General features: G+C 38.2%; 1 protein-coding gene across 9 annotated transcripts in view; it reads left to right on the top strand.

Moving 5' to 3' along the window:
- The window catches only part of schip1 (schwannomin interacting protein 1), a 212,651-nt gene that overhangs the window by 136,791 nt on the left and 63,735 nt on the right, over positions 1 to 12,125 (top strand). For all 9 annotated transcript variants that reach the window (XM_063045853.1, XM_063045851.1, XM_063045854.1 and 6 more), the window contains one exon: positions 10,123 to 10,240. In XM_063045853.1, the coding sequence (XP_062901923.1) occupies positions 10,123 to 10,240 (118 nt within the window). The remainder of the gene's footprint in view (positions 1 to 10,122; positions 10,241 to 12,125) is intronic.

Here is a 12,125-nt window from a genome sequence, read left to right as displayed (position 1 = left end):
TCTTTAGGAAATAATTTTAATCGGGCAGGATAGCGGAGCGATGGAAATAATCCCTTTGCATAGGCTATCTTCATAGCTGGAACAAATTTGATCCACTGTTCCATAACTTCCCGTGGATAATCTTCGTAAAATTGAATCTTGGAACCCTTAAATTTAAAAACTCTCTGTTTCCTTGCACATTTTATGATTTGTTCTTTAAGTTTAAAGCGAAGAAAATTGACCAAAATTGGCCATGCTTTACCTGAAATCTGAGAGTTCGAAGTGAAAATTCTGAGCTCTTTCAATATCAGGAGGCTGAGGTAGATTATCCGGAAACAGAGATTGAAACAAATTGGCAAAATAGTCCAATAAATTCCCACTCTCGGAACCTTCCTTCAGTCCAAAATTCGAATATTATTTCGACGAGACTTTGCCTCTAAATCGACAATTTTACGTTGAGCCTGTTCCAGGTGGGTTGAAATAGCCACACTCTGACCTTTCGATTCTTTAAACTCAGTATTCAAGGAAATAATATTTTCCTCTACAGTCTGAAAACTCTGTCGAAATGACTTCAACTCAGAAGTGTTATTGTCTATTTTGTTGTCGAGAGCCATCAACGCGCGTTCCAAGCACTCAGCCCAGACAGGCATATCTTCTGATTTTTCTTTCGAAGTTTTACCCTTTCCATTGCTGGATTCAAAGAGCTGCTTTCAACTTCTTAAAGGATATGACATAATGACAACTATTCCCCTCTAAGATCCGAGAAATAAAAGTTTAAAAATTCAAGGTTTAAACTGGGGAAAAGGAGGAATTAAAGGCAGCCACAAAATTTATGTATTACTCCATTGAGCTGCAGGTGGAAGTACAACTTACTTTTAATAATGCTTACATTACAACAAATTGTGGGTGCATTTGAAAGCAATGTTGGTGATTTGAGCAAATTCAAGTTCAGGTATATTGAGATAGGCAGCCCAGAGTATAAATGCCATGACATGAGCTTTAAGCAGTAACACAATACGTTGCAAATATGGCAGACCCAAATTATATAAATTTGGGTGGCAAAACTTAACAAAAATAAACATAACAATATCAGTGCAAGTTGAGGGATTTACAACCTGAGGTAGAACCTTTTATGTGCAATCATTTAACAAAAATAGAACACTCACTGGGTGTACCAGGGGAAAATAGTCTAAATTCAGAGCTTCACAAATATAATGAAATTGGTTGGAATTCCATTTTTTTTTAGATTATGAAGACACGCAGTCCTCTTTTATTGTCTTTTAGTAATGCATGCATTAAGAAATGATACAATATTTCCTCCGGTGTGATGTCACAAAACGCAGGACAGACCAAGACTGAAAAAACTGACAAAACCACATAACTATAACATATAGTTACAATAGTGCAACGATACCATAACTTGATGGAGAAGTCCATGAACACAGTAAAAGTTCAAAGTCTCTCAAATGTCCCTCATCTCACGCAGACAGGAGAAGGAAGAACTTTCCCTGCCATGCCGACCACAGTCTGACTCTGAGTCATCCGAAAACTTCGAGCTCTGATCAGCTCTCCGACACCGAGTACTGAGCGCCATCTCTGTCCGAACGATTCGACCTCAATCTCGGTCGCCAACAGCAGGCAAAGCCGGGGATTTTTTGGAGAATGCAGTGTAAAATAATGTGGGATTATTTGTTTCAAAAAGTGATAGGTGTGGCCTATAACCTCGCACCTTTACTTCTTATTGTGTTTTGCCAGGATCGTTACTTTGTATTGTGCTTTGCCAGGAAATCAAATGCACTCCCTTGAGGAGTAGCATTACTGTTATGAGTATCCAGCTTTGATATGTTTTTATTGGCGTGGGGTGTGCAGTTTAGAGTTAGTTTAAGACTGCAATTTATCCTTCAAGTGCTAGCTTATTATAAATTATTGGGCTCAGAATCGTAAACTAGTTATAAATCTAAATTCTATTGTAAATGTTATTGGGAGGAACAGTAACGAAGTGTTAGATATACTGAGTTTTAAGAGGCATTTGGGGTAGGGCTTTGTGACATATGTAACACCATGATTTTGACAGACAGGATTACTGTGGAACTGAACAATAGCACATTTTACAACTTGCTGGGTAGAATGATTAGAATTAGGACCTTTTCTAAAGCGTAGATCATCTTCATGAGTATAAGAAGCATTGTTTTGAAGTATGAGGAGGTTACAAACTTTGCAGTGTAGGAAACGGGAAGCAGACACTTGGAGGAAGCCGAAAGCCAAGTTGTAATTACAATTTGTTGTAGATTACTAAACTTGCAGAGAAAAACAGATGGTGTAGCGAGAGAGTGTAATCTGAATGACTTGAGAGAATTATAAGAGCAAAGGGGCTGCTTTCATGCAAAAAGAATTGAAGGTGGCAAGGCAGATTGATGATGGTACCTGGAAGCTTTTGAGATTATTTGGCATTGAATGTAAAAAGGAGGCAATCATGCTAAAATATTAATCACTGGTTAGGTCTCAGCTTGAACACTTATGCACAGCAATTCTTGGCACTGTACTTAACTATAGTTTTCAAAGCCTTGGAGAAGATGCAAAGGATACCAAAATGATACCAGAGAAGACGGACTTCGATTACAAGTACAGAAAATGTTTCCTCTTTGTGTATAGAAGGATGAACTGAATCATGTATATGTTGCCAAAGACAGTAGGAGATAAAATAATTGGCAAAAACATTTGATGTGAAACATAATTTTCTTTAGCAGTTTAAGATCTGGAATCGCACATCCATAGGAAGTAATTGAATCTAATTCCACATGAACTCATAAAAAGAGGCATTTTGATGCATACATCGTGTTGATTTTCAGAGATAAATTGGAAAACCGGGGCTTCGTGATTAATCTGCATAACTTTCAGGACCAGGCTGAATTGTTGCTTTCTGTGATTTTATTTTTCTCTCTCTTGTGTGAATCTTTCTCCTCCGTGGCTCTCTGCAGTCCCTCTGTTAATATTTATTTTCATAGTTTTGCCGAAGGTCAAAATCTTCAGCAGTCTAGTATCCATGAATTCCATTGACTCCGAAGATAGTGATTGACCATCTTTGATCAGTTGCAGAATCATTGTAAAGCTTAACACTTTGGGAAAGTAAAATAGCAAATTTGAAACAATTGTTAAATTGAACAATATTGTTCAATTTAAAAGAGAACATCTCTAAATTGATAAAATAATCAGTGCAGCTAGAGAAGAAAAAATAGGGTAGGTGTAGACTAGATGGGCTGAGAGGCCTCTTGGTGTTCTCGTTCTGTCAGAGCAAGGAAGTTGTTGAAGTTGACTTTTATCATCGTTGTGTGCAGTTAAACTCTCATTTCAGAATGTTCAGGAGTGTAGTGGTGCAGATTTTCCACTCTATTCAATGCTATAGTAATATCCCAACACTGTTCACTTTTGTTTTGAGATATTACACATCTTCCAGTGAATCCAGTAACTTTAAAGGTAAGATGAGAAACAAATACCCAGTAGGTTTCAAGAGAGCACAGGAAACAGAAGTATTTGAGTCTAATGTGGAGAGAATGTGGTAACTTTGATTACTTGTGGTGATGTTGTGACTTGTTTACCAAGGCGCTGATGTGGCAGAGAGAGCCCAGGAATTCAGATCCCACTGTATCAAATGCAGCATGAAAGCTGGGATCCTGGTGTATGAAGGGGAGTCTGGGAATCAGTATTTGTTGACCCAAATGCTCAGCCATCAGGATGTCCGAACAGTTGTATGAATTTTGGATGGTCCCTGCAATCCTGTGAAACCTATCTCTATGTAGTTGTGGGGGAGGATTGCCTCCTCACTGAATTCCCTTTGGGGGAATTTTGAACGTCACGCTTAAAAAGGGATCATCATGCGTCTTTTCCTTCTAGCACTCTTCCCCACCAAAATAGTTTTACAGTACTGGTAGAGTTCATCAGCTGTTCTGAAATGACCCTGTTATCTGCAGATGACTTTTGCGGTATTTATACGTGGCGGTTACTCGGTATGCTGCAGTATATATATCTTCAGAGAAGTATTTTGTGTAATATAATTAATGTTCCTATATTTCCCTATAGTTGATGCACGCATTAGCATTTTCCATCTATTTGAGCATCTGCAACTTAATTAGTAGTATCTCAGCCATCAATTCTTATTTGACATTTTATGTCATAATATCTGGTTAGGATCTAGTTTAATACTTTTCACTGAATTTCCTCATGTAATGATAAGATGGTAAATCAAAACAGGAGATGATTGACACAATAGCAACTTTATTTACGCATTAAGTGACAATTATTTTTTACCTGTATATGTGTAGGTTGGACAATTTGTCATATCTTAGTAAAATTCTGACAGCTATCGGTGTCTGCAATTTGAAAAGCAGTAATAGTGAAAGCACATTAACTCTGATGAATATTCAGAGAAATAGCAAACCATGGCTGCTTATCATGTGACCTTTTCATTGCTTCAGGCACGCCTGTTCACTTTGTGAATGATGGGTGATGCAGTGAATTTTTGTGCAATCACAATGAGCTTGTTTACAGTAACTGTAGCAAAGAGCTAAAGCGAGAGTCTGGAAATGATGCCATTAGTAAATATTCTTCATTTCTAACTTGATGGTTTCATACCTGATCATAGCATTCTGTATTCCTTATTATTTTGTTATAAATTTTGGAACATGGAATTAAATTATTAACAGAAATTCAGCCTAAACCCACTTCAAAAATGAGTATAATACGTGGTGACTCATTGGTGCAGTATTACTTTCAGTGATGGCGAAGCAGTAAACCCAGACCTCATCTGCCTCATTAACTGTATAATCAAAATATAAAATTCTCATGCCTTAATTAACAGCATGGAGTCACCTGCTATATTGGACGGCACTGATCCAGCAGTCCAACAATGAAATAGACTATCTAGTAATTTATTTGGTGCTAACTGCTATATTTTGTCTAGTTGGCAATATTTATAGAGTAGTTAATTGTGAAGCATTTTAAAATATGAAGGCAATAATGTTCTTTTCGCTATTTTATTTCCTCTTGTAATTTTGCATTGCAAATTAGGCAATTTTATAAGGAAGAGGAAGAAGGCAATTTGGAGGATTTTTCATCCTTCGCACAAATGAGGCTAAATAAATTTGCTTGTCAGCGAACATGTCAATTTTGTTTTTAAGGCCAAGACTATTTTCTACGAATTTTTTTCCCCCCAGTGAGGTTTCACTAATTTTCAGGATTAAAATGATATCATTACAATTGGTTACACACAACTTCCTCAAGCATTTAATAAATGTCTGAGAAGCACACATCTTAGTTTCTAGAAGTGTTAATTAAAATACAACAGAACTTATTATTTTAATGTAGTATAGAAACTTAAAGTATTCAGTACACAAGTCAGTTCAATCAAAATGGTGGATGGAGAGAAAAAGAAAGATGATATAGCTGTTGAATTGTAAGACCACTATTTTTTTAAAAAGGTGAAAAATATTTGTAAAATATTTCAGTAAAACTCCCTTCAAATTTACAAATAAAAATAGATCATGGAAAGCTACTTTGAGTGTTTGTGTACTAAAGTATGTAAGCAAAAGTAGTCATCGTGTTGGTTTAAGAACTTCATTGATATCTTTTAGTAGTGGAAAAAGTCACACCTGCATTGGGGCCCTGCGGTATCACAATTCCATTACAAAAAAGACTCAAAGTTTTGTCTGCAGTAGCAAGCCTTCACAAAGAATCAAACAGAAACAGGTCATAAACCATTGAATGCTGGAGCAAGTTGTAAGAAGATTTAGACAAGGAATGGGTGGAACTTATCGAGATTCTGAGGGTATGAGAATTGTAGGGGCTACTTCCTAAATTCTAAAGGGTATTAACTGCAATATGTTATGGGTGAAAATCTTATTCCTTATATGCATTAATGCTGCATAAGACTGATTTGTTGTACCTACACACAGGTCTTTCTATAACTCCGCCATTAAGTGTGTCAGGCTTATCTAAAAAGTATTTTTGTGAACCACAGAATGTAGGCAATTATCCAACAGTTGACCCTAACCCTAACGCTATTCTGAACAATGAGTTGAATATTATATTATTGTCACAGATGTTTAAACATAGCACAAAGTTTAAAAAGTGAAAAATGTTCAAAAAATTTCAATGAATTGTATTTGGAAACTGATAACTGAAACTAGATAATGGCAAGCTGCTTCGAAGTGTGTTATATTGGTACTTGTAATATATAAGCAAATGCTGTCATAATGTTGATTTAAGTATTTTTGTTTGGTTGCTATTTCACTGATATCCTTCAAATTTAATAAAGAACTGTGCCACTCAATAGTCCTTCAATGGAATTGTACCAGGAAATTATTCTAGACCAGCGTACTAATAACCAGTTGTGTCTTTCTAATTAAATGTGAAGTACCAAGTATATTAAGTGTGATTTATTTATTTGTGTCTATATGTATATGTGTGTGTGTGTGTGTGTACACACACACACACACACACACACGTATGTATGATCGCAACACTTAAAGGCCATTTTGACCAGAACAAGGATAAGAATGGTTTAGAGTGGGGGTAGGCAACCTAAAGCACAAATGATTTTCTAGCATGCGTTATTCATTAATTCGAGGCAAAACATAACTAGATGTATTTAAATGAATAATTCCCATATTTCAAGTTTTTGTGGCATTTATCTGGCCCACCGTCCGCTCATTAATATGTGATCTGGCCCACAGATGCAAAAAGGTTGCCAACCGCTGGTTTAGAGGGATATGGGTCTGATGTGGCAAATGGGACTTGCTCGGCTAAGCATCTTGTGCTCGTCTTGGATGAGTTGGGCTGAGGGATCCATTTTCATGCTGTATAACTGACTCGATGTATAGATTTTTTTCCTTCAAAATTCAATGTTCACAATATTAATTTAGTTGATGCAAGTTGGCATTCTGCATTTACAGAGAAAAATAAAAAGGCACCTCTCTTTCTCACTGCTGTCTTTGTGAATGCATCGTTTCTTATTTTCCACTTCATTAACATATTGTTAAGAAATACAAGTAAAGCAATTCTGGTTGCACAAAAAAAACGAGCAATCTTCAGCTCAAAGCTTAAGAAGTAATGTTTGTAGATAATTAGTTTCTGGCATTCCTGGGTCCTTGATTTTTTTAAAATTCTTTAAATGTTTAAAATAAGATTAATTTTTGAAACTATCTGGCAGGGGTAGCAACTTGTCAACTGAAATTTGTTGATAGAATATTCTAGTTTTGAATATCTCCAATGATTACACTTATTTCAAAGTGTTCAAGTTTAGGACTTCAGAATGGAAGCTGTGCATAAGATAATAATTTTTGAAAAGTCTTAAATAACCACAAAGGCTACATAATACATAAATACCTAACCCCAATATTCCCCTGTGTCTGCAGTTTCTGTCTGTTGAGTAGCAGTTCTCTGCTTGATAAAACAGTCAACATTTTTGTATTCAATGGCAACTGATCCGCTGTTGGTAGTTTTTGAACTCAAGTAAGCTAAAGCATCATGAAAACTTATAAAATTGGTTAAGGGTAACAAAAGGGCATATACTGCAATGGTATTGCTTAAAGAGGGCTTATAATATTTAACTGTATGCTTATAATTACCTTGTTTATTTCATATGACTTTCCAACAATCTAACGTTAATCAGTGGTCGACTGTTAACAGATTAAAGCAATCTTGCCATTTTCTTAGTCAAGCATTTGCATTTCATTCTATTTTTAAAAATAAAAGTTCAATTCAATGAAATAATTCGAATCCAATTTTGTTAAAGAGCATAGAAGTATTTTTCACAGTCAGAAAGAGGGTACAACAGGGACCTGATCACTATCTTGTTTTCCACTCGTGTGAAGCTGAATTTCATCTCCTGGTACCTCGAAATAATTTTCTACAAACTGAAGAGGAGACTTCAGATTGAAGTGCCCTAAAGTAGTGGGAAGAATAGATCCAAATGCTGTTGATATTGGCATTGCAATTCTCTTGATAAGCTCTTAATTATTCAGTAGATAGCTCCATTGTAAGATAGCAACTGTATAAAAAGGGAGATATTATTACCTTTATTGAAGATTTTATAGCAGAGTCCTTAAAAAAAAAGTAATCAAACAAAACTAACAAGATTCTGCGGAAGGGAAATTACACCTGACTGCAAGAAGGTGTTCAAGACTGATCAGCTGATTTAGTGGTGCAAAAATAATACATTGCACTCGATGTCTGGAAGACCAAGGAATTGATTGTGGTCTTCAGGAAGGGGAAATAGGAATAGCCTACACCAACCCTTATGGAGGGGTCCATGCTAAAAAGGGTGAGCAGTTTCAAGTTGCTGAGTATCAACATTTTATAAAACCTGTCCGGAGCCAACACATTACAGTCACAAAGAAAGCATGCCAGCAGCTCTCTTTCGTTAGGAGTCTCTGGAGATTTCGTCTGCCACTGAGGAATCTTACAAATTTCTGTAGATGTATATTGGAGAGCATTCTGACTGGTTGCATCACAGCCTGGTTTAGAGACTCCAATGCTCAGGATTGTAAGAGGCTGTCGAGAGTTGTATAGTCAGCCAGTTGCATCCCTGTCTGCCATCACTAGTCAGGCCACACTTAGAGTTTTGTCAAGAGTTTTGAGCCCCTTATCTCACAAAAGGTGTATTGTCATTGGGGAGAGTCCAGAGGAGGTTCGTGAGGATGATTCCGTGAATGAATGGGTTAACATAGGGCATGATTGGCAACTTTGGGCATGTACTCACTGGAACTTAGAAGAATGGGAGGCATCTAACTGAAATTGACTGAATGTTGAAAGGACTAGATAAGGTGAATGTGGAGAGGATGCTTCTGCTGGTGAGGGTATCCAGAACTAGAGGGCACAGCCTCAAAACTTAGGGGCAACCTTTTAGAACAGAAGTAAGGAGGAATATTTTTAGCCAAAGAGTGGTGAATCTGTGGAATACTCTGCCGCAGATTGCAGTAGAGGCCAAGTCCGTGGGTATATTTAAAGAGGAAAGTTGATAGATTTATGACTGGTTGGGGAATCAAGAGATGTAGTGAGAGAACAGGTGTTTGGGGTTGAATGGGATCTGGGATCAGCCATGACAGTATAGCGGAGCAGACTCAATGGGCTGAATGGCCCAATCCTTCTCCTATGTCTTATGGCCTTACCGAAAATAGAATACTTATTGTTGAGGAGGATGGCGGCAACAGTGCTCTCCACTATCTGACATTCTCCCTTTCCTCTCCTGACAGTCATCGATTTATTTGTCTCCTGTGGTCTTGGGGTGACTACCTTCCTGTAGCTCCTGTCTATCACTGCCTCACTTCCCTAACAAGCCGGCGGTCATCGAGCTGCAGTTCCAGTTCCTTAACACGGTTTTTCAGGAGCTGCATCTTGATGCACCTAGTGCAGATGTGGCCATTGGGGAGGCTTGTAGTCTTCCAGAAATCCCATATCTGACACCCAGAACAGAACACTGGACCTGTAGATATACCCCGTATTCTCTCAAGAGTTAAATAAGAAATAAGGAATGAACTTACATACTTAACCTTGCCTCCCTGTTGAGCCAAAGCCTTACCACTCTGACTCAGACCACTCCCAGGACAACCGCTCTGCGAGATGTTACCCCTCTTTTATGGAGAGTGGATTTTTAAAGCTCTTCACTGGACTTCCAGAGGAATGCTTCTACCACATCTGCACAGTACTCCAATCAAAGACTAGTTCAAGTCTTTGAATGTTTTTGAGGAAGAAGTAGATGGATTCTTGATGCGTTTAAGAGCATGGAAAGTTCCTAGGGTAGATGGGTATCCCTTGAATATATTAAATGATGGAGCAGGTTTGAGGAACCAAGTGATTACTCCTGCTGATTTGTACACTCCTGCATGGAAACAAACATTGGGTATCTTGATGTGAAATATTGAGGAAACTAAAATCTAAAATAAGATGCTACAAATGCTCAACAAATCCAGTACCCTGGGGTTTATCAAGTTCATCTATTAACCCTACTCTGTCTTCACAAATGTTGCTTGACCAGTCAATTATTACTAGCATTTTCTGTTCTTGCATTGTCATGCCAGGTACAATCTGGTTTGCTTGTTGCCTACTTGTATTCATTTTCCTAAACTGCACAAAACTTTTGTGTTACAGTCTTCAGAGTGGCATGAATCTGCAGATCTGTTTTGTTAATGACAATGGAAGTGACAAGGACAGTGATGCAGATGACAGCAAGACAGAAACTAGCCTGGACACCCCCTTGTCTCCAATGGTAAGTGTTCAGATATTGTATTTGGAATCCCTGAGTTCCTACTTCATGGTTATCTAAAATGCTTCTGTGACTTTCCTGTCTTGCGTGGTTACTGACCATTTGAAAGGCTTCATTGATTCAAGGTCTAAACATTTCTTATTGAGCAACACCTCAAAAAAAGCATATTCTTGGCTGTTCAATTATCTACTGCTCCATTTTTTTCCCTTTATAAAGTCATTGAATTTGTCATCTAGTTCTAAGACAGTCTATCCACAGCTCCTTATTTTCATCTTTTTTGATATGCCCTCTGCCTTTCACACTGGAATGATCATGCATTGGCAAAACCTCTTCCATGTTCAATAAGATGATAAACTCATAATCTCATTTTCCTTTAAGCTTTCCAGTTTATCACATATTTAAACACATCACTCTTCCTCTGTAATTTCTGTTCCAGAGTTCAGCTCCATAGGTTTGATTCTATAGGCACGCAGACAAAACTGTCCTCCTTCACACACAGACTCTCTTCCTCCAGTTAAACATGAAAGCATTGGTTTCAGGAGCCACAGTAAGATAGTCCTGTAATTGTTGTCTCAACCCAACAAACCATCCCTCTCCCCCAAGTTCAGCCTTCATATGGTTGTATGCTGTTTGACCCAAATGAAGCTTTATATTTCATACCCTGTTAATGACCAAACCGTTGTACTTCCGTGCTTCCATACTTCCCACAATTTAAAAAAAAACAAAACACTGTGATGGAGAATTCCAGTGCAAATGAAAATTTAAAAATATGTCCCATTGTCAGTCAGTCAGTATGTGCCGTTCCGAATCTGGGGTTGGTAGCTATGCACCTCCATCTTCTTCGATCTTGTGCTCTTTTTCTGGCCTCAACATAACTCAATCCAGTCCATTGCCTCACATTATCATACCGAGTGGTTCACTGCCTTCCTCTTTCCCTCTTTCCTTCTATCATTCCTTCCAATAACAATTTCTGCAGTCCACCACCTCTTAACAAGTGCCCGGCACATTCCAGCTTCCTTTTCTGCACATTCTTCAGCAACTCCTTTTCTCTCCTCGCTCTCTTCAACACTTCCATATTACTGACCTTCCTCACCCATCTAATTTTCTGCATTCTCCTTAAACACCACATTTCAAATGCCTCCAGTTGTCGTTGTGCTTCCTTGCATAAGGTCCACGATTGGACTCCGTACAACAGACTGCTCCAGAGGTAGCATTTCCAAATTCTACAACGCATCCCAAAGTCCAACCTCTTGCCACACAGCATGTCACTCAGGCTCTAGAGCGTTGATCTTGCAATCTCAATTCCTCATCTAATTTCTGTATCACATTTCCCATCCTCTGTGACCATCTGTCCCAAGTACTTGAACTTCTTGACTTGCTCTATGCCTACGCCGTTAATTTTGATGCTGATTTTGGGGACTTCTTTCTTTCGTGATACTACCATCATCTTCATCTTTGCAGCTTTTATTTTCATTCCAAATCGTTCGCCTGCAACATTTATCTTATCTTATCTAGATGATTCAGTGTTGTTAGCCGAGACCGAGTAACTCGTCCTCGGTCTCGGCTAACAACACTGAATCATCTGCATACCTCAAGTTGTTTACCATCATTCCACCAATTTGGACACCAGCTTCTTCGTTCAACACCCTGAAGATTACCTCTGAGTAAATGTTAAATAATAAAGGGGAGATAATGCAGCCCTGGCGAACCCCTTTTTGGATCTCAGCTTCCGGTGAATTCCCACTACTAGTTCTTATTACTGCCTTCTGATGCCAGTACAGACTTGCAATCTGTCAAACATCTTTCCCATCCAGCCCCAGTGAGTTCAGGCAATTGACCCAGCTGCTCGTGATTGACTCGGTCAGAAGCTTTTTCGTAATCCAGGAAG

Source organism: Mobula hypostoma, chromosome 4, assembly GCF_963921235.1.
Source record: "Mobula hypostoma chromosome 4, sMobHyp1.1, whole genome shotgun sequence".
NCBI classification, from domain to species: domain Eukaryota; kingdom Metazoa; phylum Chordata; class Chondrichthyes; order Myliobatiformes; family Myliobatidae; genus Mobula; species Mobula hypostoma.
Note: the sequence above shows the minus strand (reverse complement) of the source record. Positions and strands in the feature narration are given on the sequence as shown.